Below are 25,480 nucleotides of genomic sequence, written 5' to 3'. Positions count from 1 at the left end.
TCTCTCTCCAAGAATGTGTCACTTCTCAAAACAGTTTTGTCACTATAGTTATTTTTCTATATAAAAGATAAATTTATAAAAGCAATTTTTCCTTTTCATCTTTCCTCCTTATATTTTGGGACAGCGCCGCTTGCATTGGAGAGGTAGCTTGAAAAAAAACAAATCTAAAAGGCTGTCCTGTCACAAACCAAATACACAAAGAGGCGTTGGAATTACAATTCATCCACAAATTCAGTTCCTCCACTGAACACGTTCTCAATCGAAATAATGAATGGCTGGGACATTATCAACCTAACATTCAATGAAGATGCCAACAGCTCTTTCTCTGTGTAGATTCTTGCGTTAGTACCCTTCATATCTAATTGCTATCCTTTGATCCTTATCTGCTTCTTTTTAACTATCCAATCTACAAGTGCTTATAGATTACCAGTTCTGCCTACTTGTTTTTCCTTTTGATATTTTCATATCCTCTGCTCCTGGTTTCCTACCCCCTTCTTTTTTTTTCCCCCCCTTCCTCTGCCCCCCCCCCCCCCCCCCCCAGTCGCCTTCTCCCCTATTTATTTCGCGTCTGCACAACCTAAACTCAAAACTCCAGTCTGAAGAAGCAGGCTGTGCCCATGAAAGCACATGATACCATCTACATGCTTTGTTAGTCTATAAAGTGCTACCAGACCATTTGTTGTTTTTTAAATTCATCCTGTACAGACTAAGTCGGCTACCCTCTGAAGCTTCTAAATTAAATCTGAAATTTCCCAAACAGACTAAGTCAGTATCCAAAATAAACAATGAAATAATCCCCAGGTGGTGAATAGTTGGCATTTGTTTTGAAATAAACGGAGGATTGAGATGGCCATACAATCATCTCTGAAAGCAATGGGTTCCAGAGTAAGTTCCATGTGCCATCCTCACACATCAATTCAATGTAACCCACAAGTAAGATTCTCAAAATTGATGAGCATTTTTCTCCTAAAGGTGCTGGAAACTTCTAAGTGTTATAGTTTATAAACGCATGTTATAATTCAGGGGTAGTCATTTTATTTGTGTCAGACTCCACCGAAGATAAATTTTAAAAATAATGATATGTAATAAAAAAGAATCCAGGGTCCATTCAAAAGCATTTGGTAGTCCAGATTTGGCCCATCTGCCTATTGACTAGCCCTGGCACAATGACTGAAGATCTACCATGCGACAAACTGTTCACATGCAACGTATGTGAAATTTAAAGCATCATGAACTAAAATGGGGTCAAAATGACTAATCAAAGCCAACAGATTATAGGCCCTACCTGTGCCTTCCAAAAGATTTTGCAGGGTGGTAAGTTTGCTGTAATGCTTTCTTTGCTTCTGGGAAGGAGGGGGAACAAAACCAGACCATTTCAGCTTTGCCTTACCTGCAATTGCAGCTTCATCCAGATGGGAACCTGGGGGCCTCTCCCCCTGCCCTTGGTGCAGAAGAAAACCACACAGGATCCACACTGCTACTCTTGACCACACATCCATTTCAGTGCAGTATTAAGGCCTTTGTCCCTTTGTATGTCAGCTCTTCCTCAGCATCAGTCTCCAATGGATATGTTCAAGTTTCTTAGTTCACTCTGAACCAGATTTTCTCTTTGCACCTTTATATCCCAAAATGGTGTAGGAAGTAAAGTGTCTGATATCCGATGAGTGGTGCCAGATTAATTCCAAAGGCTACAGAAGTAAAGGATGGAGATACTTTGAGGTTCTTTTCCCCCACCCAGCATACATTGAAATTTTGCCCTAGGTCTATAGTGTCTCCCCAAAACAGCTTCACAATTAAATTTATTTCCAAATAAAGCAGATTTTAATTAGCCTCTCTAGCCCTAAAGAAAGTTCTCTCAAGTCTTAAAACTAGCTAAGATAAAAAAATTACTAAAATGTTTGGTATTAAAAAGTTAAAAAAAAATCATGAATGATTTACCAGCAGAGTCTCTGTGGCTCAAAATGCTGCAGCATCCAAGTTTTAACTATTCAGTAAAGCACAGCCTCAATTCACTTGCAGATTCTGAACCGTTTAGAAAGACTAAAATAAACCAAACTTGTTTAAAAGGAATTTTTTTGGTCAGCTAAATATGCATGTGGCAACTTAAAGCTTTAATTTAAATTTCATAAAACATGCATTTTAATCCAATACCTTTAAAGAGCAAGATATTTGCTAAGACACTAATGCACACTCTTTTAGAGATGTAGAGAAGAAACCTTAAAAAGCTTCCATGCCACAGTTTTTTTAGAACAGAAGAAAAAATAAAAACATGCCAAAACAATGACACCTTATTCAGCTGGAGGCTAACAGAGGTGGAGACCTGCCAGCTACCAGGTAAACTATCCCTTTCTTTGCTAGCACTCCCTTATAAAAAAAAAAAAAAAAAAAAAAAAGGGGTCAATCGCCCACAACGGGTTCCTCTGCTCCCACCTCAGCAGCACGAAACTGCAGTAGTTTTAAACCTGTTTCAGGGGTGTCTTATCTGTGGTCTCTCCGGGTTAGTATCTCTACCCAGGGCAGATTTCTCAATTCAATCCAAAAGGCATCTGAACCATTTAATCCAAACTTTGGTTTTCACTCAGTTTTGACCAAGCTTTCTTTACGAACGCCAGCAAATCTCAGTTTATCTTTGGGATTTCCAGGTCACTGTATTTTATCAGCAGCTCTTCTCCAACTCAACAATTTGCTGGAATCTCTCTTCGTTTGGCCCAGTTTATTTCCAGCACAGCTCTCTTTCTAGAGTTGTGTGATGATCTAGCCTAGGCCTCTTAGCTATGATAGGCTATTTTAGGCTATTTTTCCTTTTATCCCCATTTAAATCAAGGCAACTGTTCAATCACGGATTTTCCTAGGAAAGTCTTTTCGAGGATAAGGTAAGAAATCCCAATAGTTCCCAGGCCAGCTCTCACTCGTCAGACCTAGAGCCTATCAGGAGAGTTCAACTCCAGTCTTCTCCCGGAACAGCGGCTGATCCAGTAGGCCTGCCTTCTCCCTGGATTAGCCCCCCTTGCTCCTGGGGCTGCTCTCACTTGGCAGGCCTGGAATGTCTGGGACAGATCCAGATCATTAATGCTGGTTCCAGTCCCTCTGACCAGAACCTTCCCCCCCTTCCACAATTCTTCCCTTCCCCCACAGACCCTCAGCAATGGTCTCAGCCACACTAACCCTTAACCTCCCCCCTACCCCGTTAAAACTGTCTCACTAACCCTCATCCTTCCCCTACCCTGCTAGCAATGGTGTCACCTGCACTAACCCTTAACCTCTCCCCTCAGTCCATAAGCAATGGTCTCACCCACCCTAACCCTTAACCTCCCCCCTCAGCAATGGTCTCACCCACACTAACCCCTAACCTCCCCCTGTTCCCCTCAGCAATGGTCTCACCCACACTAACTTAGGCTCTCCCCATAACCCCTCAGTAATAGTCTCACCTGCACTAACCCTTAACCTCCCCCTGCGCCCCTCAGCAATGGTCTCACCCGCACTAACCCTTAACCTCCCCCTGTGCCCCTCAGCAATGGTCTCACCCACACTAACCCTTAACCTCCCCCTGCGCCCCTCAGCAATGGTCTCACCCGCACTAACCCTTAACCTCCCCCTGCGCCCCTCAGCAATGGTCTCACCCGCACTAACCCTTAACCTCCCCCAGCAATGGTCTCTCCCGGGCAGCCCTCCGCAATGGTCTCTCCCGGGCAGTCCAGTCAGCAGCAGGCTCGCCGTCGCCCCGCTCCCTGCGCCCGGTGGTCTCTCCCGCCCCCCCCCCGCGGGCGGACCCCCGCCCCGGCGGCCGGTTACCCCGCTGTCGCCACCCAGCTCCGGAGCGGGCTCCAGCGCCGCCGCTGCCGCCGCACGCTCGGACACTGACAGCGGAGGCGCCAACCGCCGCGCCGCCAAACGGGGCGGGGCAGGAACCAGGGGAGGTCCCGCCCCGTCCCTCATGCAGCCAATAGGCGACGGCCCTATGGCCCCGCCCCCTGGCGGGCTCCGCGCTGCCCCGCAGCGGCCTCTGGCGGGGAAAGTCAGGGGCTGCAGGCGGTGGCGACTCACGGACCAGGGCGGCAAAGTCTATGAGCTAAGCAGAGCCCGGCGGGGGCGGGGGCGGCGGCCGGAAGGGAGACGGCGGCGGTGGCTGTTCTGCTGCGCGCCTGGAGGGGCTGGGTGGTACTGGGAGGAGGGGCTGGCTTGGTGACTGGCTGTGTATCTTGGAGCGCCCCATGCTCCTGCTCTGGCTGCAGTGAGCACGGGGGAGCTTAGTGCAGGCAGGACTTAACATAAGAACGTCCGTACTGGGTCAGACCAAAGGTCCATCTAGCCCAGTATCCTGTCTGCCGACACTGGCCAGCACCAGGTGCCCCAGACAGGGTGGACCGAAGACAATGACCAAGCGATTTGTCTCCTGCCATCCCTCCCCAGCCTCTGACAAACAAAGGCCAAGGACACCATTTTATCCCCTGGCTAATAGCCTTTTATGGACCTAACCTCCATGAAATTATCTAGCTTCTCTTTAAACTCTATCATAGTCCTAGCCTTCACAGCCTCCTCTGGCGAGGAGTTCCACAGGTTGACTACACGCTGTGTGAAGAAGAACTTTCTTTTATTGGTTTTAAACCTGCTATCCGTGCTGCCACCCCACTGGAAATGTGCCCTAGCAGAAAGCTCCCGCAGACTTTTGGCCAGTCTCCTGCGGGCAGGGCTGTAATTCCTACTGCTCAAACACTAGGCAACATCCTGGGGGGACCTGCCACCGCTCCCCCATCTTTGGCTGAAAGGGGCCCGGTGCAGTAACTCCTCGCTTCAAGTGGTAGTTCTGTTCCTCAAGGCTGCTACTTTAAGCCACACGATGTTAAGTGAATCCAATTCCTCTGTGAGAATTAATGTAAATGGGGGGATTTTTTTAATTGACAGATAAGTTGTTTAAGTTTTAAATAATTTGAAACAATGTAACCCTCTACTCACCAATGATGAGTGTGAAGCATGGGTGAGGCAGGGGGTGTAGTGGGGTCAGGGCACAGGAGACAGCCCTCCTCTGCCTACTGGCGTTCCAGCTGGGGTGCAGGGTTAGCTCTGGGGGCTTGCCCCATTCTGCCCACTCAGGGCTTCTGCCAGAGAGTGGAGCGCCTGCTCCCCACCTGAAATGCTGGGCAGGCGGAGGGGGGGTAAGCCCCTTCATCCCAACCCTGCTCCCCAACTGGAACACTGGGCAGGCAGAGCAGCGCAAGCCAGACAACCTTATAACAGAACATTGCCTGATTTTAAACAGGTATGTTCTCTACTAGATCACCAAACAATGCTAACTGGGATAACTTTAAGTGCTAGAAATGTAGCCGTGTTAGTCTGGTGCAGCTGAAACAAAAAACAGGACTGTGTAGCACTTTAAAGACTAACAAGATGGTTTATTAGGTGATGAGCTTTCGTGGGCCAGACCCACTTCCTCAGATCAAATAGTGGAAGAAAATTGTCACAACCATATATACCAAAGGATACAAATAAAAAAAATGAACACATATGAAAAGGACAAATCAAATTTCAGAACAGAAGGGGGATGGAGGAGGGGAAAAGGGGGAAGGTAGATGTCTGTGAGCTAATGATATTAGAGGTGATAACTGGGGAAGCTATCTTTGTAATGGGTAAGATAATTAGCGTCTTTATTCAAATTTGAGTGTAAAGTGTCGAATTTAAGCATGAATGACAGTTCACAGGATTCTCTTTGAAGTGAAGTCTTAAAAGGTCTTTGAAGCAGGATGCAGGTAATCAAGTCATTGACTTTAAGTGCGGCATAATTGTATCTCTACATCGGTGGTTGGGAACCTTTTTGGGGTCAGGGAGCCACTGTCCCACAGAAAAATCAGTCAGGGGTCACACACATGTGAGAAGCTAAAAAACCAAAACCCCTCACTGATGTGGCACCCGACTGAAAAGGAGAAGGACACTCCCCTCCACACCTGAGTCTGGGGGGGCCCAGGCTAATAGATTTTGTGTGCTCTAGCCCCATGGTGGGATGCCAGGGGGGCTGGAGTGCCAACGCGACGTCCCCAGTGCTTGGGGTGACCTTGAGCCTCAGGGGCCAAATCCAGGCAAGTCGGAGGCCACATCCAGCCCCCAGATTCTCCACCCCTGCTCTACATACTCTAAGGCTACATCTACACTGGCAGCTTCTTGAGCAAGAACAGCCGTTCTTCCGCAAAAACTTGCCGGCTGTCTACACTGCACGAGCATTCTTCCAGAAGTAAATTTACAGTAAAGCGTTGTAAAACAGGGCTTCTTCCGGAAGAGTTATTCCTCTCCCCATGAGGAATAAGCCCTCTTGCGCAAGAGCTCTTCCAGAAGAGGCCAGTGTAGACAGGCAGCATGAATTTCTTGCGCAAGAAGCCCCTATGGTTATAACGGCCATCAGAGCTTTCTCGCACAAGAGTGCGTCTACACTGCCATGGATGCTCTTGTGCAAAAGCACTTTTTTTGCGCAAAAACACATGGCAGTGTAGCTGCTCTCTCGTGGAAGAATTTTCGCACAAGAACTCTTCCGCAAAAGAGTTCTTGCGCAAGAAGCTGCCAGTGTAGACGTAATCTTAGTGTAGAGAAGTCACAAAAACTAACTGCAGGTTCCTTGGGCCCGGCTATGTGATTGCTAGGTAGAAAGGTGCTAGTCGGAGATGACAATATTTTCCAAAAGGCATTGAGCAGGACACACTGACTCGAAAGTGCTGCAAGTCTTCCAGTCTCCTGGGATGGGCTAACCCCCCCCCCCCCCCAAAAAACAAAAAAGAACCAATCAGAGACATGCCCTTGCGGTAGGGAGCTTGCCTGACATTGCCTCCTGGCCAGAAGGAGCAGTACTAATGAGGAGCCATTAGTCACCCAGGCCTTATGAGCAGCCTGAGGGAACTTGGGGGGAAGTGAGAGGGTGAAGCGGACGGGAAGCTCCTGCAGGGGAAAGCCCAGCAGTTTGGAGCTCGCAGAGTCACCTAAGTAGCGCTGACTCCTGTTGTGAGCTCCTGGAAAGGGGACTAGGTGTTGGGACTGGATGAGAGATCCACACGGAGGAGGGCAGGCTCCGGGGGTGGGGTGGGGGAGCTTGGGCTATGGCCTACAGGGAGCAGAGAAATCCCTAACGGCAGCTGCCAGAGCTCCTGGGGAAAGGAGGCAATGGGGGAATCCTGCTGGGGAAAAACAAGATGTGGGAGGGAGCGGGACCAAAAAATTCAGTGCCCCCCCCCCCTTCCCAAGAGGGGTAGGAGAACCTCTAGAGTGAATATCTGAGTTGGGCTTTCACTTAGACCTTGTGTTACCATGAAGGGGCTTGAACTTTCTGATGACTTGGCTAGAGGGCCGGGCCACACACTAGTCCATCACGTTTGTGCAACAAGAAGACAGAATTGTGGCTTTGATGATGAAAGCATGGCATTTGCCAGTCTTAGGGCCCAACCTAATCAAGTATTTCAGGTGTGGAGGCCATCACCAACTCATACCATGTTGGCTGCAGCTGTCGTTTTAACAACACTGCCGTACTTGGCAAATGACGTTCTTCTACAGTTGGACGTGTGTGGGTTGTATTCTTGGTTTTGCTCCACCGTGACCATAAAATTGGTGTACAAACATATTTTGTACTAACTTTGATTCTCAGTAGGCCCTTCACAGAATTTAATAACATTCCTCTCTCTTTTTTTTTTAGCTGCTACTGTACTTGTGTGAAAGCTGCTTGGTGATTAGTGACAATATTAATGGTTTGCAGGAGCAAAAGATATTAGATTACTATTGGCTATTACTGGTGAGCAAATGTGTCAAAAAGATACAAGCGTCTTCGAGAGACCGGTTCACAGCCCATCCCTCTACTGACTGAAGTGGGCGTATGCTTTGACAGGAAAACAAATGCGGGGAGCTAACTAATCCAACAGTGCCAATGACTCTTTGTCTGTATAGTATCTGATGTTAGTACTCTTCTTCTCTGTTGCCTTAATGGTTCTTATCTGCCTCTTTTGACTATCCAGTCTTTAGCTGTTTATAGACTATGGCTGTGTCTAGACTGGCAAGTTTTTCTGCAAAAGCAGCTGCTTTTGCGGAAAAACTTCCCAGCTGTCTACACTGACCGCCTGAATTTCCGCAAGAACACTGACTTCCTACTGTCTGAAATCAGTGCTTCTTGTGGAAATACTATGCTGCTCCTGTTCAGGCAAAAGTCCTTTTGCGCAAAGCTTTTGCGCAAAAGGGCCAGTGTAGACAGCTCAGATTTGTTTTGCGCAAAAAAGCCCCGATCGCGAAAATGGCAATCGGGGCTTTTTTGCGGAAAAGTGCGTCTAGGTTGGCACGGACGCTTTTCCGCAAAAAGTGCTTTTGCGGAAAAGCATCCGTGTCAATCTAGATGCTCTTTTGTGCAAATGCTTTTAACGGAAAACTTTTCCGTTAAAAGCATTTGCGGAAAATCATGCCAGTCTAGACGTAGCCCATATGTTTTTCCTGTTACATTCCAGCTCAGCTTTCCCCTTGATATTTTTATGCCCACTACCTCTTCTTCCCCCCTTCCCATTGTTTTCCTTCCCCCCCCCCTCCTCTATTTATTTTAGTTCTGGACATCCAACACTCCGGTCATCTGAAGAAGTGGCCTGTGCCCACGAAAGCTCATGATACCATCTGCAGGTTTTGTGTGTCTTTAAAATGCTGCCAGACTATTTGTTGTTTTTTAAGTTTATCGTGTTAGAGGTGGCTGTCAAACTCCAGCAGTTTAATAGGCCTGTGAAAGGACTCATTAGTCTGGTCCTTGAGGGTACGTCTAAACTACATGGCTCCGTCAACGGAGCCATGTAGATTAGTTTACTCGACAAAGGGAAATTAAGCTGCGATTTAAATCATCACGGCTTCATTTAAATCAAAATAGCCACAGCGCTGTGCCAATCAGCTGATTGTCGGCACAGCGCAGCAGTCTAGACGGGGATCTGCCGACCCCAGAATCCTTGGTCGGCAGATCCTGTAAGCCTCATTTCAAGTCCGCGGTCTCTCGCACCCTGGACCTTTCCTGTCCTAATCTCTCTTCAACTCCTTCTTCCTTTCTCTGTCTATTCTCCTCCTCTCCCCCCACGTCTTTGTCCTTCCCTTGTGTCTCCTCTAGCCTCCATTTTATTCTCCCGGCCTCTGCCCCGGTTCGCCCTTTGGCATCCCGCTCACGTCACCCCTCCCACGGCCCACAGGGGACATACCACGCTGCCCGGCCACACACCCCCGGTCAGCCCCAAGCGCGTCAGCTCTGTCAGCTGGGCTGGCGTGTGGTCACCCGGCAACACCGGGTGCGGCGCCGCCGGTTTATGTGCCAGACCTCACCTCTCGGGATTCCCCAGCCCCATTTGGTGGGACCAGCGTTGAGCCGTTCTGCTGCCCCGGCTCAGCCACACGGGGTGACGGTTTCCATCCCACATTGCTCTGTTGCCTGTCCCCCGTAAGGAGGACAGCAACCAGACTGAAAGAGCAAAGTGTCAGGCAAGCAGTGTGGTATCTCTCTTCTACAATGACAGGGAGAAGAGAACTGAGCAAAGCAACATAAGACAAGATAAGATGTTGCACGGGATTGCCTTTGCTGATCTGATAGCATTGCGGAGACAAAACTCAAAGACTTGGAGCCATGTCTTCATTCAAATTAGCAGACCTCACCAAGCTCTGTCCAGCAAAACTAGAACGGGGGGGTGACATCAGCACTGAACTGCAATTCCACATCCTTTCAACACTCTCCGGCTCTCCAAGCACACGAAGAAGGACGTGATGTGTTCTTTGCCTTCAGCCAGGACCCTGGCGTGCATCTGAAAAACATGTAAGGAAGAAGCACTTCCTGAGTCCCAAAAAGTCAAAAGTATTCAAAGGGATGTGTGTCAAATGAAAACACAGTTGATGGCTCATCTGACCGAGGAGGCCAAGCAAAATCTGTGCCTGACGCACAACTGGTTCTGATGTCCACGATCTAAACATTACAACTCACTCAGAATAAGTTTCTGTTCATCCCGCTACTCTTATTTTGGCACAATACTGTTGCAATGCAATAGCAACATCCGTTGCCATGAAAGAGCAGAAAGTTTGCACCACAACAAAGCTTGAGAAATGCCTTCTCCAGTCTACACTGGTTTGAGACATGCACAGGCATGAAAAGTGAGCCAGTAGCTACCGTTTTTACATTTGGATAGCCCATCTCCTACAACAGTGTTGGCCAACACTTTGAGGATGAGAATATATCTGTCCTCGAAAGCTTCCTGGCAGTCTGTTCACTGCTGTGGCCCTAGACCACAATTCCAGGTCCACGACGACAGCAACAGACTTCTTCCCCAGAACAGGGGTATCACAGCACCAGGACTGGGAGAGAGATCTCCTGCCGCTTTTAGGTAAACCACCTCCACGAGGGGAATTGCGAACAGTGCTGGGAGCGGGCAGCTGTTCACACTGGTGCTTTACAGCACTGTAACTTGCTGCGCTTGGGACCGGGGGAGATTTTTTTACACCCCTTGAGTGAGAAAGTTACAGCACAGTAAAGTCCCATCCACACCCCCGCCTCCCAACCCACAGCCCTCTACAGCTCTTTGAGCCTTGTACATCACTCCACATTCCCTGTGGTATGGCACCCTCTGGCCTCTGGGTGGCAGCAGCCTCCCTTTGCTGGGGAGGCCTGTTGGGTGTAAAGAAACCTGGGCAACTGGAGTTACTCCCAGGATGAATTTGGCCCCGAGCTGACAGCTGTTTGCAAGGCTGCAGCTGAGGAGCATGGTGCAGGGGTGTGTCTGCCACAGGAGAGCTGAGCATTTATATAATAACATCCGGACACCGCACGTGACGCCGCCCCTCTGCTGGGGGGTTGGTAACCCTTTCTCCAAGCTCTGCGCACAGCTTGCCAGCTCTCCTGACCTCAGGCCACATGCCTGTCCCCCACCCTCTCCTCCTGCCCAGTGAGTGACACCCTCCGCCATGTGCCTCGGTGCTTCGAAGGCCGTGGTGTTGAACCTGGGCAGACGGTGTCAGGCGATTTCCAAAGGGCTCCTCAGACTCTGTTTGAAAAGTGTTAGGGAGCCGCTCAGGAAGGAAGGCTGGAGAAGGGGCCTAAGCCAGGCAGAGTGGGCTGAGAGACTAGAGAGACAGGCAGAGAAACTTGGGCCGAAGCGGGGGCAGACAAGAGCCATGCGGGGCAGTGAGATGCCACCACTGGCACCTCTCGAGGCTTTGACGGATGCCCCGTTGGCTCCCTGGGGATGTCACGGCATCGTGTTATCCCACCATAACACCGTACTTGTTGAGACCAGGTCACAAACACAAGCTGGCTGCCCAGCTGGCCGCCTTACGCCCGTCTCCACACCCATCCGTGTCTGGGCGCTTCCTTCCCCTGGGTGTGACCTCCCCAGGTCCCGCTGCGGGTCGGAGAGCCCCTCTGGCTGGCACATCCCAGGGCATAGCCCCCTGGAGACTGGGGGTCCCTCTGTGTGGGTGTGGCCCCAGCTGCCCAGGCTGAGTGTGGGGCAGGGCTGGGGGCTGGGCCGGGCCATGGCGCGCACCCAGCGGGAGGACTGGAGGAAAGTTGCTCTCTGCAGAGGCTCAGGGCGAGAGGAGGGGAAGGTAGCTCCGGGGAGCAGAAACTTCCTTGTTCACGCTCGCTGTTGCCTTGCTCTGCAGACTTCCTCTGGCCTCACTCACTTCCTTCTGCCCCGCAGCGAGCAGCAGCCGCAGCCGAGAGACGCCCGGGGCCCGGCGCACCCCCGCCGCCCTGAGCTATGAGCCACGGTGAGTCCTGCCGGCCCGCAGCGCCCCCCGGCCCTCGGGAGAGAGGGGCCGGGCGCGCCCCCTTAGCCCGGCGGTCGCTGCACCCGCAGCTGTGCCGGGCGCCTCTAGGGGGTCCCCGCATCGGGGGGTGCAGCTGTGCCGGGCGCCTCTGGGGGTCCCCGCATCGGGGGGGGGGGTGCAGCTGTGCCGGGCGCCTCTGGGGGTCCCCGCATTGGGGGGTGCAGCTGTGCCGGGCGCCTCTAGGGGGTCCCCGCATCGGGGGGTGCAGCTGTGCCGGGCGCCTCTGGGGGTCCCCGCATCGGGGGGGGGGGTGCAGCTGTGCCGGGCGCCTCTAGGGAGTCCCCGCATCTGGAGGTGCAGCTGTGCCGGGCGCCCCTGGGGGGTCCCCGCATCGGGGGGTGCAGCTGTGCCGAACGCCTCTGGGGGTCCCCGCATGGGGGGGGTGCAGCTGTGCCGGGCGCCTCTAGGGGGTCCCCGCATCGGGGGGGGGGGTGCAGCTGTGCCGGGCGCCTCTGGGGGTCCCCGCATCTGGGGGGTGCAGCTGTGCCGGGTGCCTCTGGGGGTCCCCGCATCGGGGGGTGCGGCTGTGCCTGGCGCCCCTGGGGGTCCCCGCATCGGGGGGGGTGCAGCTGTGCCGGGCGCCTCTAGGGGGTCCCCGCATCGGGGGGTGCAACTGTGCCGGGCGCCCCTGGGGGTCCCCGCATAGGAAGGGTGCGGCTGTGCCGGGAGCCTCTGGGGGTCCCCGGATATGGGGGTGCAGCTGTGCCGGGCGCCCCTGGGGGTCCCCGGATCGGGGGGTGCAGCTGTGCCGGGTGCCTCTGGGGGTCCCTGCATCGGGGGGGTGCAGCTGTGCCGGGCGCCTCTGGGGGTCCCCGCATCGGGGGGTGCAGCTGTGCCGGGTGCCTCTGGGGTTCCCCGGATCGGGGGGTGCAGCTGTGCCGGGTGCCTCTGGGGGGTCCCCAGATCAGGGGGATGTATCTGTGCCGGGCACCTCTGTGGAGGTCCCCGAATCAGGGGGGTGTAACTGTGCCAAGTGCCTCTGGGTGGGTCCCCGGATCATGGGGGTGTATCTGTGCCGGGCGCCTCTGCGGGGGTCCCTGGATGGGGGGGGGGGTGCCGCTGTGTCAGTCGCCTCTGGGGGCTCCCCCAGAGTGGGGTGGGTGCCACTGCACAGTGTGGTGCACGTTGGGTAGAAAGGGGGCCAGGACCCTTCAGGCTTCAGAAAAGCAGGGGCAGGCGAGAGCTGGGGGGGGCAGGAGGAGGGGTGGGGCTGTGGGGCTGGTGTGACCGTTATGGAGGAGGGCGGGTTTTCACCAAAGACACCTGCATCTGACGAGCTGCTGGGAGGCCTGTGAACTGAGAGGGAGGCTGGGCTGGGCTGTGCCAGGCAAGAATGAGCGAAGCTGAGCCGAGCCGCCTCTGAATCGCTGCAGCTCCTGGAGGAAAATGGTGAAGCCGTCAACTTGGGGTGCTCCCAGCTGTGCCTCTGCCTCCTCCAGGGGGGCCGGGTGGATGCAGCCAGGGCAGGCAGGCTGGCTTTGTTTTTTCTGGGCGGGAAGGTCTGTCCTGAGAACGCAGCCTGCCCTGTGCCCTCCCCCACAGCCTGGCACTCCCCTCCCTCCCCAGCCCTCTGCTCCTTTTCCCCAGCCCTCCTCTGAGCGAGGCTTGGCTCTGACCCAGGACAAGTAGGAGTTTCCCTCGCATCCGCTGTTGTTATTAGTGTTCCTAGGCCAGTCGGAGCTGGGCCGACTCGTTCTGGGCCAGGCCAAACGGAGCCCAGCACTGGGTTCCGCATCGGACCGCACTGAGCCATTCTGGGCCAGGCTTGGCCGAGCTGCCCTGTGCCAGGCTCAGTGGGGGCCAGCCGTTCCATGCCAAGCTCAACGAGGACGGGCCATTCCATGCCAAGCTCATGGGCCCGGCAGCAGGTCACGCGCGGGAAACGGCCACAGCAGAGCGTGTTCTGTTTCATCGGAAAGCTGCGGGGCTCCTCTTTGGTGTCTCATTGTCTCGGGGGCGGGGGTGTGCCCGTCTGGATTACAGCCTGCTTTCTGCTCAGAGTGGGAGAGGAGAAGGGAAGAGTCCCTCCCGGGGCTGGGAGTGGATTTTGTTCTGCATTTTCGAAGAGATCCGCTCGAGGCATGAATTAGGGCGGGGATGTTCGCTGGCCGGTGCTATCCAGGAGGTCGGGCTAACTTGCCTCGTGGGGCGGGAACCGATGACGCTGTGTCTTTGCCCACCCTCCCGCGCATGCCTGTGCCCTCACAGTCCCACGGCAAGACTCCAGGCACTGCTGCCTTTTCATTAGGCCAGATCCTTTGGTGTGTGACTAAAAGGCACAGAGTGAATGTTTGCAGCCTCCCATTTTATTAGGGGTATCAAGCCTCAGACAGCAGTGACTCCAGCCTGTGCTAGGATGGATGGGGCTGTGAGCAAACATAAGAACGGTCATACAGGGTCAGACCAAAAGTCCATCTAGCCTGGTATCCTGTCTGCCGACAGAGGTCAATACCAGATGCCCCAGAGTGAGGTAATCCTCACATGATCCCTCTCCTGTCACCCATTCACAGACACACAGAGGCTAGGGACACCATTCCTACCCATCCTGGCCAATTGCTATTGATGGACCTAACCTCCACAAATCTAGGGTTGCCCGGTGTCTGGTTTTGAACCGGACTGTCCAGTATTTGAGCTTTGTTTGGGAAACAAATTGAGAAAATATAAACGAGAAAACAGAAATATCTGGTATTTTCGAACTAAGATGTGATGTCGATTGTGATGTAATGTCAAGTGTGTCCAGTGTTTTTGTTGAAACCATTTGGCAATCCTACAGGAATCTATCTAGTTCTTTTTTGAACTCTGTTAAAGTCCTAGCCTTCACTGCATCCTCTGGCAAGGAGTTCCCCAAGTTGTGCACTGAGTGAGAAAAACTTGCTTTACTTAGTTTTAAACCTGCAGCCTAGTAATTTCATTTGGTGACCTCTAGTTCTTATATTGTGGGAATAAGTAAATAACATTTCCTTATTCACTTTTTCTACACCAGTCATGATTTTATAGCCCTCTATCGTATCCCCCCTTAGTCTCCTCTTTTCTAAATTGAAAAGTCCCCATCTTTTTAATCTCTCTTCATATGGGAGTTTGACCAGAGACAGTTCCCAGATTATGCCTAAGTGGATGCACCGCAGGGCAGGGCTGAATTCCCCCGGCTGATATCACCAGTGGCCTGGGCTACCAGTGGTGGTGAGATTAAGTCAGGGAGGAGGAAGCCAGAGAGCTGAGCTCATCAGGATGCTGTGGGGGAGACAGCCCTGCCTAGAGAGCACAGAACCCCTTAGAATGAGAAACAGCCTTTCAAATAGTGTAACAAAGCCAGAGCCATTCCTATGTCATGGTTGGCACTGTGCTATTTGGCATGGCTGCTTCGAACTTTGTGACACACCAGCATGGATAGACCTCAGGATCTCCTGCTTCCAAAGCATAGTCCCCTGCCTTGTTAACTAAAGGAGAATCTCCGTTAACCGTTTGCAGTAGAGGGCACAGGACATGCAGTTTAGAAGTTCTTATTCTGTACAGCTGAGAATGGTGGTGTATCTGTTGGTATGCATAACACTATTGCATCCTGGTGTTTTTAAGGCCCGTGGTTTATTTTTTTTCTAGCAATTAAGGCCTAATGTGTATTTTTTCCAGACACACTAAACCGGGCAGATTTGAACTTGGGACCGCCAGAGCTTAGTATAGAACTCTCTATCCTTTGAGCTAAAAGCCAGTTGCCTCTCAGTCTAAGCTGTAGAGGGCTCTTGTTGTTATCTGTTGCTGTAGTCTAGGTGCCACTGCATGGGACAGTGAACCACACTAGGAGTATGGGTTACATTTGCACAATGCATTTTAAGATGTTGATGCTGCAGAAGAACCGGCCCAATTCCTGAGGATGTGGTGGTGTAACTGCCTTTTGACCATGCCACTGGGGATCAGGTGGGATGGGGGAGAGCGGAGGGGTGTGGGTGAATGGGAGGAGTGCTGGTTGCAGGCAGGAGGGAACAGATGGGAGTCCATGATCCACCTGGCCCGATGGCCTCTGACAGTGGCCTATGCTAGAGCGTACCGAACAGGGTAATTCAGCGATGATCCCTTCCTGGATTTCTGGAGTCAGCAGTTTCCGGTCGTCTTACTCCGAGGGAGCCTGGAATAAGGTGGAGGCAGCTAAAGGAAAAAGTGAGACCTGCCCGTCCCCCCCAAACGTGATCATGTGTTACAAACCCCAGTGCAATCCCCCTTTGGAGCAGGGCTGTTTGTTGCCCTGACTGTTTGGTTGTTAAGGAAATCGCTCCCTAGCCAAGTGTCTGTGCAGTGCTGTGGAATGAGGCTTCCCCTGGGTTCTCCTTGTTATTGTACGGTTTATGATTATTTCATCGCTTTGGGGGGGGGGGGGCACTGGGGCCCTCTCCCTTCCCTCCTCAGGCAGCCAGGAGCCAGTGTCATAAGTAGAGGAGTTTCGATGTCTGCCCGGCCTTTATTAGCAAACAAGCCCTTCACACCCCCAGGCTGCTCTCTGCGTTCAAAGCCGGGTGCGCTCACCAGCAAATCTCAGAATTAGTAGCAGCAGCTTCTCTTCTCAGCAGGGCTGGTGCATGGAATGACTGTCCCACCTTGCAGCAAAGGAGCTGACAAACCCGAATGAATCACACCTCCCAGTCCCCAGGGTGAGGAAGGGAACTTTTCCCCCTACCGTCTTTACACAGGCAGAGTGTCTAGCGTTGGGGTCAGGATCCCGGCCTGTAAAGACACAGATTCTGTCAACACTGAAGATCATGCTTAACTTGAAACACGTAATTCCCATGTGACTACATGTGTTAGTAACCTTAAGCCTGTGGATAACTATTTGCAGGACTGGGCCTATTAATCTTAAAATAATGACTTAATGTTTGAAACATTTCCAGTTGCCTTTATTTCTCTTTGTGTACACACATACAATTTCCTGCTTTGTGCATCATTAACACTAGAATTTTGCGGGGGTTTATACCCTTGACTTTGTGTCTCTTTCATGACATTCAAGCTCAGCCATCTTTCTATTGTCTTATTTTTAAGCCTCATCTTTCTTTTTTAGTCTCAGAGGGGTAGCTGTGCTAGTCTGTAACTTTAAAAACAACTTTTAAACGTGAGTCGTCCTGTGGCACCTTAAACTAACAAAATACATACAGATATAACATGAGCTTTCATGGGCAAAACCCACTTCTTTAACTTTTTCTTCCTCGGCCTTTTCAGTTTCTTTCTCCCTTTGCTTAATTTTGAACGCTGGCTGTGTCACTTTCTTTTTTTAGATTAATTCTAGCCTTACCAAAGTTTGTCTCGCCTTTCTCTAAGCTGAATCCTTTGCCTTGTGCTACTTTTTTAGCTCACCCCTTGTCTCTTTTGAACACAAAGAATATTTCCCTCATGCTCGTTGGATAACTACAGTGATAGGCACTATACAAGACCCGAGAGCAAAGACACAGCTGAGGGCAGATGGGATGTTAGTTCGCAGATCTGTAGATTTTTAAGGCCAGAAGGAAACATTCTGATCAGCGAGTCTGACTTCCTGCGTATGACACGCTCCCTTCATTCCTGCTGTGCGCTAGGGATGTTAGATATAGTGTCGTTGAATAATCATGTGACCGCATGAAAACTTAGCGGTTGCATGACTATTTGATAGTCCCCAGGGCCTCTGCATCAGAGGCAGCAGCACGGGGTGGGAGGCGGTTTAAAAACCGGTTCCCTCCCCATGGACAGAGGCTGCTTTGTGGGGAGCTCGGACCCTCCCTCGGATAGAGACAGCACGGGAGGGGGGAAGCAGGTGGCACTGAGGAGCTGGTGCTGAGGGGAACCGGCTTTTAAGCTGGCTCCCCCCAGCACTGGTGTCTGCCTGCCCCCCTCGCACCTCTGTAGGAGGCAGCAGGGGGGGGGGGGCAGGTGGGTTGTGGAGCTGGCATGCGCAGGCAGCTGGCTTGAAAGCCTGCTCTCCACATGTATTAGCTCCAGCCTGCCCCCTCACCCTCCACGCTGCTGCCTCTCTATCAGAGGCAGCAGTGGGGGGGGGGGGGCAGTAGGGGCAGGTGGATCCGATGCTTATGGGGAGCTGGCTTTTAAGCCAGATCCTCACAGGCGCTGGCTACCATTCCCCACCTTGCTGCCTCTGATACTGAGGCAGCAAGTGTGTGGGGGGTGGAAATGCGTGTAGTCGACAAGATTAACCAGCAAGCCTAGATTTATCAGTTCGTTGTGTCGTCATCTACCCAGTGACATCCCGACTTTGCAGGGGAGGGAGCGTGGCTCTTTTAGAAAGACGTCCAGTTGTCCAGGAGTTGTTTGGAGTCCAGGTGAACTTGAGGACTCAGTGCTGCAGAAGTTGCCATCTGATTCTGTGACGTGATCAAAGCACAGAAGACCCCCATGATGGCGTGTGGAGCTGGGAGGCAGGAGGGCTGCAGAGATGGTGGATTTGATCAGAAATATTCGGGGACATGGTGACCCGAACACTTCAGAGGCATGGCTCGTGGGTCCGTGTGTACGGAGCTCAGGAGACCTCTACGGGGGCTTCTGGCCGGTGGCAGGAGTAGCCTGCGGTACCAGGGACATAAGGGGATGTAGAGGTCCCGGAGGCTAACGGTAGATTGCTGGGAAGAGCGGTGGGTCTAGGGCAGGCATGCTAGCTATGGAGGAAAGGTAACAGACGGGAGCCGCTGGTTAGAGCGAAGTGAAGAAATTAGTCAAGAGCCTAGGTGTTCTAAGCCACGAGGGCACCTTTCCCAGCGTGGAACTCTCCGTGGGCTGCAGGTGGCCTGTCAGATGGGGGCTGGGAGGGTGAAGGTGGCATTTGGGGAGCCCCCGGCCGACGACACCACAAGTCCCAAGGCGTTCTTGGAATGTCTCAGAAGCAGGAGGCCTGGGAGAGACGCGTCGCTCTGCGGGTCCTTTTTCACCTCCCCCTTCGAGGCAGTGGCGGTATCCAGATCCCTAGTGGGTGTCCTGGTGGTGCTGGTGTGTCCCCCTTTCTGGGCAGTTGAGTGCCGCTTGGCCAGGGGTTTGGGCGTGGTGGGCAGGCCTCGGGGCTCAGCCTGGCGGCTGTTGACAGAGGGGCTTTGCCACGGAGGAAGACGGTTGGGCAGGGTCTCCTGAAGACACTCAGTCTGGGTTCTTCTGAGTTCCTCTGCACAGCTGCTGCCCGGGCAGACGCCCTGGCCTGAGACTGTTCGACCCCAGCGCTTGGGCCCGTCGGGATCTCTTCCTTGTCCCAGAGGAGCCCGGCGGCCGTGCGGGATCGCAGCTCCCAATTCAGTCGTGGGTGGAGCTGGGCAGCTCGAGCGAATGCTTGACGTGAGGGCCACGGCCTGACCCTGGCCTCCGAAGCCGTGTGGGAGGGACCCGAGCCTGGGTCTGACGTGCAGGCTTGAGCCACGATGAAGGTGGGCAGCTGCAATGTGGCCCCGTTTCCGTTACCGTCACCGAGCCGGGAGGTGACCTGTGGTCCAGGAGGAAGGGGCAGGGTTTCCTGGGGGGCGTTTTTGGAGCCTGAGGCCCCCTGGCTTAGTGACGGTGAAGGGTCTGCAGGCCTTCGACGGAAAACGGCGGCCACCTCTCTTGGGCAGTCCTTCCCTTTTCCAGCCAGCAGCACTTCAGCTCCCTGAGCACAGCTGGGGAGGAAGGACAAGAGCTACTGCAGGGCGGGGCCGTGGAGACCTGACCTGTGTCCTAGCCACAGGGAATGTCAAATCTCCTTTCATTGGTTAACCGGTTGCATGCAGTGTTAAACACTACCATTAACCGACTAAAGGGGGGCCATTCCAGCCTGGGGGAGCAGGCAGGTGGGGGGGTGGATTCTGGCCCCATGCAGGGCGTCTGCTTCCAGGTACCAGGTAACTAGTTACCCGTTCACATCTCTAATAGCCGCAGGATGGTCACCTTTTCGTGCCCCTAGATCCCTCGGTGCTCTACCCCATGGCGAGGCATCCAGGAGGCTGCCTGACGTCGCCTGTTGGTGGAACGGGGCGGTTCCTACTCTTTCCATGAGCTCGCCCGTGGCAGGCAGGTTGGAGAGGGGATGGCCCTCATAGGGTGGCACGGCAAGTCCTATGTTCCTTTTAGGGCAGAAGAGAACCTAAAAGTCCCGCCTCCCCACCCTCTGCACTAGCCACTAGCCCACACTTCCTCCCAAAACCTCTAGCCGTCCTCGCGGCCAGACCCCTTCCCCAGCCCTGCCCTTGGAGAGACAAGCGGCTTCCTGTGGGCGCAGGAACTTTGCTGCCTGCAGAGAGGGAGGAGGGGCGTGTAGTTGAGTTCCTGCTCCCCCCTCTCCTCCCAGGCCTGCTCAGCACCTAGCGCTACGGGCCCCGGGCCCCGCTGGGAACAGCAAGATGCCAGAGCAGGACGGGCATTTCCTACAGCCCCGGCGGAGAGAGCCAAGCTGCCCCCTCCTCCCGCGGTGGCGGCAGGCAGCTCTGGCCGATTGGCACTGCCCTTTGGAAAAGCCAAGAGCTGGGCCCCTGGCAGAGCTGCTAAGCAAAGCCGAGTTGTCCCTGTTCGCCCAGGGGGTGCGGGCGGAGTCCCCGGACACCCGAGTTATGAGGGCAGGCACCTGGGGCTGACCACCCCAGGCCTCTGCCAAGGCCGGGGCACTGCTCTTGCAGGGGTTAATGGAAGGACTCTGGCCAGGGGGGCGTAGTGAGGCAGGCCCCGTTCAGGAAGGCACCAGGCTCCGTTGGCGAGGCCGCAGCACTTTGTAGCTGGCACCTCTGTGTGGAAACTCCCTCGCCCCGGTGGAGTTCTCGGCAGGGGCTGGGGGCCGCTTGGGCGTCTGACAAGCTGAGCGAGGGTTTTGCTTCCCTTTTCTGCTGAGTGCGAGATGAGTCGTTTTCCCTTCCTCTGGAGGGAGAGGTCGGTATGAATCACCCGCCCGGCGGCCGAGGACGCCTGGCCCCAGCTTCCCCTTGCTGAGGCAGAATCGGATGCGGATCATTGCTGGGCAGAGGGAGGTGCCTGGGGGGGTGGTATTACCCTCCCCCCCATGCAATCCTGCTGCCCCATGGGGTGGAGTGGGCAGCGGAGTGGGCTCCTCTGGGCCTGGCAGTGGGCGAGGGCCGGGATGGACCTGGGGGATTGGGGTAACCGGGGTGGGGCAACAGGGGAGGGGGCAGCGCCAGGGGTTGTGGCCAGGGTGGGGCTGGGGTGTGTATGTCTGCTGGGCTTCTGGGATCGTACTCTGGGAGGGGAGACTGTGGTGGGGCGGGCGGGCAGGCTGTGTACAGAAGGGCAGGGGGCGATGTGTGGGCAGTGTGTGGGGTGGGGGTGGGCAGAATGTGGGAGTCTGAGGCTTTGTGTGGGTGTACAGGAGGGCTGTGCGGGCTGCAGGTGTGGGAGCAGGAGCAGGTGGGGAGTGTGGGGGGGTGTACAGGAGGGCTGTGCGGGCTGCAGGTGTGGGAGCGTGGGGGGGTGTACAGGAGGGCTGTGCGGGCTGCAGGTGTGGGAGCGTGGGGGGGTGTACAGCAGGGCTGAGGGGACAGTGTATGGAGTGTACTGGTGGGCAGTGTGCGCAGGGTGTGGGAAAATGGGGGGTATACAGGAGAACTGTGGGGGTGCACAGGAGGGTGGTGTGACACTGTGGGTGTACAGGAGAACTGTGTGTGAGAGACAGTATGTGGGGTGGGGATGTGGGATAGTTTGTGGGGTGTACAGGAGGGCTTTGGGGAGCAGTGTGTGTGGGTGGGCATGCACAGGAGGGCTGAGGGGAGGGGGCAGTGTGGGGGCGGGGTGCAGGAGGGGGGCTGAGGGGGGGGGGCAGGGGGGAGGGGGGCAGTGTGTGGGGCGGGGTGCACAGGAGGGCTGAGGGGGGCAGTGTGTGGGGCGGGGTGCACAGGAGGGCTGAGGGGGGGGGGGCAGTGTGTGGAGCGGGGTGCACAGGAGGGCTGAGGGGGGCAGTGTGTGGGGCGGGGTGCACAGGAGGGCTGAGGGGGCAGGGCTGGGGGGTGGGTGGGGCGGGGTGCACAGGAGGGCTGAGGGGGCAGTGTGTGCGGCGGGGTGCACAGGAGGGCTGAGGGGGCAGTGTGTGCGGCGGGGTGCACAGGAGGGCTGAGGGGGCAGTGTGTGGGGCGGGGTGCACAGGAGGGCTGAGGGGGGCAGTGTGTGGGGCGGGGTGCACAGGAGGGGCTGAGGGGGCAGTGTGTGGGGCGGGGTGCACAGGAGGGCTGAGGGGGGCAGTGTGTGGGGCGGGGTGCACAGGAGGGCTGAGGGGGGCAGTGGATGGGGCGGGGTGCACAGGAGGGCTGAGGGGGGCAGTGTGTGGGGCGGGGTGCACAGGAGGGCTGAGGGGGGCAGTGTGTGCGGCGGGGTGCACAGGAGGGCTGAGGGGGGCAGTGTGTGGGGCGGGGTGCACAGGAGGGCTGAGGGGGCAGTGTGTGGGGCGGGGTGCACAGGAGGGCTGAGGGGGGCAGTGTGTGGGGCGGGGTGCACAGGAGGGCTGAGGGGGCAGTGTGTGGGGCGGGGTGCACAGGAGGGCTGAGGGGGCAGTGTGTGGGGCGGGGTGCACAGGAGGGCTGAGGGGGCAGTGTGTGGGGCGGGGTGCACAGGAGGGCTGAGGGGGGCAGTGTGTGGGGCGGGGTGCACAGGAGGGCTGAGGGGGCAGTGTGTGGGGCGGGGTGCACAGGAGGGCTGAGGGGGGCAGTGTGTGGGGCGGGGTGCACAGGAGGGCTGAGGGGGCAGTGTGTGGGGCGGGGTGCACAGGAGGGCTGAGGGGGCAGTGTGTGGGGCGGGGTGCACAGGAGGGCTGAGGGGGCAGTGTGTGGGGCGGGGTGCACAGGAGGGCAGCGGCAGGCTGGTATTTCAGCCGCCAGCGGGCGCGTGGGGAGGGGCGCTGGGTTCCTGGGGCGAGGTTTGTTTCCTTCCTGTCACTAGCTCAGGCCTGCGGATGTCGTTTGCGTCAGGCTCAGGGGCGCTTGTCCCCCCCCCCCCCCCGCCCCTTCCAGGGGCTGTGACAGGAAGGATCTTTCTAAAGGCTGCAGGGAGCAGGCAGCTGCAGATCCCCCCACCCCTGGGTCCGTCTCCAGCGGGCTCCATCCCCGCACCCCTAGGCCGCCTTGCTCCCTGGCAGGCTGGGCTGGCGCGAGGCAGAGGAGCGGGGCCGTGGTGCTCCTGTAGGACGCAGCCCCATAGGCTGTGGGGGCTGGTCGCTCTCCCGCACCTCAAGAAGCCAAGCTCAATACCGTGGGCAGTGCAGCCCTGGCGTATCGCCCCTGCCCAGACTCGTCACACTGCCCCCTAACGCCCCGTAGCGTGTAGCCCCTCCCTGCTGTCCTCCTCCAGGCCGCCCTCTGAGGAAACAGCCAGGCGTCCGGTGGCCCCTTACAGACTAACATCTGTATTAGGGCACGAGCGTCCGTGGGTAAAACCCACTTCGTCAGATGTGTCGGAGTGGGGGTGACAGAGGCAGGGACACAGCGAGGCGCGAGTGTAGCAAGAGCGGGGAGTTACTTATGGAGTGTCGGACCAGCGTTAATGAGGCCAATTCGTCAGGGCGGAGATGGCTCCCTCCCAGCCGCTGACAGGGGGTGTGACTAACAGGAGAGGGGAAACGGCTTTTGTAGGGAGAGAACCATTCTCCAGCCGTACTCCGTCCTAATTTGATCATGTGAATGTTGCAAATGGATTGCAGCTCCCGCCTGACTCCTTCCTGAGCAGCACGGAGCACCGCATTCCGGAGACAGTCGTCCCAGGGACCCTCCCGCTCCCCCCGGCTCACAGAGACCAATCTCTTCTGCATGGGCCCAGGGGACTGGACTCGGCCCCGTCATCCCCCCTCCCCCAGCCCCTGGATCCTGCTGCATCATCAGCACATGACTAGTCTGGCGTGCGAGGCATCACCCGAAGTGGAGAAATTTCCCTCAGGACGTGCAGAGCGCAGGGATTTCGCTGACCCCGGCCTGGCAGCAGAGGAGACTCGCAATCTGTGCTGTGTTTAGCCTCGCTCCATCCCAGAGGTGGGGCTTGTCCGGAAGGGAAACTGAGGCACAGCTCAGTTACGTGACTTACCCAGGGACATTCATGAAGTCAGTGGCAGGTCTCCCCAATCCCAGGCTGGTGCCCTCTGCGCCGGACCATTCTCTGGGCTGCTGTACAGCAGGCTCTCGATTTCGGAGCACCCGTGGGTCTCTCCGCTGCCCGTCACGCCGGCGATGCTCCTGCTGGTTAGCCGGTCACTGTTGGCCTGGGCTCCGGGCTGAGGCGTGCCAGGTGGGATCCTGGTGCCGAGAAGAGAGGGAGGCGGGTGGAAGAGGAAACGGCGGCCGTCAGGTTGAAAAGATGAGTGAATTCTTGAGGGTCCCATCCTGAGTGGCCCTCACCGCCTCATGCTGAGATGCGCCCGCCCTCCGCTAGCTGGACGGGCTCGGCTTCAGGGCAGCAGTAAAGGGCCCGCCGCCAGGGTCAGGAAGGTGCAGTCCCGCCGGGCGTGCTGTGGAAGCTGTGTCCACTGGCTCTGTGTCCGGTCCCAGCCCCTGCCAGGGACAGCACAGCAGCCCCATGGAAGTCGCTCTGCACCCCCGGGGGGATCCGTCCTGAGCCAGGGGCAGGAGGAGCCGAGGGAATGGGCGGAGGCCGAGTGGAACAGAGGCTGCCTGGCTCTGGGATCTCAGCTGCGGTTTGGCCTCCAGGGGACGGGATGGACGCCTGGAGGCGAGAGGCATTCGGAGCTGGGTTGGGGTGAGCGCCGGAGAACGTCCCTGCGCCGGGATCGTTCCCGGGCCCTGCAGAAGGGGCGTGGCCGCGATGGCTTAGGGGGACTTTTCCAGCCCCGCGGCCTGGGGCGGGGGATCCGACCGACAGAAGCCAGCAGGGCTGCAGGGAGGTTCGAGTACGTCTTAGAGCATCCAGGCGCCCGCGTTTCTTTGCCAGGCTCAGGCGTGAACGGGCCCAGGCCGGGCCTTGGGAAAGGGCAGTGGAATCTGCCCTGTTGCTCTTTCCAGGGTCAGGCAGGGAGAACAGAACCCTCCATTCTCATACAGGCCGGGTGCATCTCTGTGCTCACTTCTTCCTGCAGTGGAGGCGCTGGGCGGGGGGCAGGGAGAGGGGGCCTGGCCGGGGGGTACTCCAGAACAGTTGTGGTTTTGCATTCAGAACTTATGCAGAAACCCTGGAGGTGCCAGGGGGCTCAGAGGTGCTGGAGGGGTACACTGCTGGGGGGGGGGCGTGCTGGTGCCAGGGGGCCCAGAGATGCTGGGGGGGTGCACTGCTGGGGGAGGGGGCCATGCTGGTACCAGGGAGCCCAGAGATGCTGGGGGGTGCAGTGCTGGGAGGCCGCGCTTCCAGGCCTGGAGATGCTAGGGGGCCCAGAGGTGCCGGGGGGGTGCACTGCTGGGGGGTCGCACTTCCAGGCCTGGAGGTGCCAGGGAACCCAGAGGTGCCGGGGGGGTGCCCTTTTGGGGGGGCCATGCTGCCAGGCCCGGAGGTGCGGGGGCTTATCCTTAGCACAGATGGTGCCTTGCAGCACAGGGACCGTTCTCAGCCTTGCCCTGTGTGTGGATGGTGGGCAGGACTCTCCTGCCCGATGGGAGGCTGGGTGGCAGTGTGGGGGGGTACCCAGCTCTGTTCCCGTGGCACGCCAAGGCTGGTGGCTCTGGCAGGAGGACGAGGTTTTCGCAGCCCCAAAGCAGCTCCCACCAGGAAGCGCTGGTTTATCTCTGGCTCCGGGAGACCACGTCCACACTGGGCTCTCTGAGCAGCC

At 56.1% G+C, this 25,480-nt stretch overlaps 2 protein-coding genes across 7 annotated transcripts in view; one reads left to right on the top strand and one right to left on the bottom strand.

Moving 5' to 3' along the window:
• The window catches only part of STIM1 (stromal interaction molecule 1), a 190,090-nt gene extending 186,166 nt beyond the window's left edge, over positions 1–3,924 (bottom strand). For 2 of the 5 annotated variants that reach the window (XM_075919693.2, XM_075919694.2), the window contains exon 1: positions 1,391–2,404. In XM_075919693.2, coding sequence (XP_075775808.2) covers positions 1,391–1,499 — 109 coding nt within the window. In that variant the 5' untranslated portion in view covers positions 1,500–2,404. Of the gene's footprint in view, positions 1–1,390; positions 2,406–2,430; positions 3,048–3,792 lie in introns of those variants that run through there. The other 3 variants (XM_075919690.2, XM_075919691.2, XM_089775820.1) reach the window with 3 other exon arrangements.
• Positions 3,925–11,427: 7,503 nt separating this feature from the next.
• RHOG (ras homolog family member G) overlaps positions 11,428–25,480 on the top strand; it is a 36,644-nt gene continuing 22,591 nt past the window's right edge. Inside the window, exon 1 of one of the 2 annotated variants that reach the window (XM_075919688.2) lies at positions 11,428–11,736. The gene's annotated coding sequence lies outside the window, so the exon portion shown is untranslated. Of the gene's footprint in view, positions 11,737–17,731; positions 20,644–25,480 lie in introns of those variants that run through there. The other variant, XM_075919689.2, reaches the window with a different exon arrangement.

This window comes from Pelodiscus sinensis, chromosome 1, assembly GCF_052426305.1.
Source record: "Pelodiscus sinensis isolate ZL-2025 chromosome 1, ASM5242630v1, whole genome shotgun sequence".
NCBI lineage: Eukaryota > Metazoa > Chordata > Testudines > Trionychidae > Pelodiscus > Pelodiscus sinensis.
The sequence above is the reverse complement of the archived record's forward strand: the minus strand, read 5'-3'. Positions and strand labels throughout refer to the sequence as shown.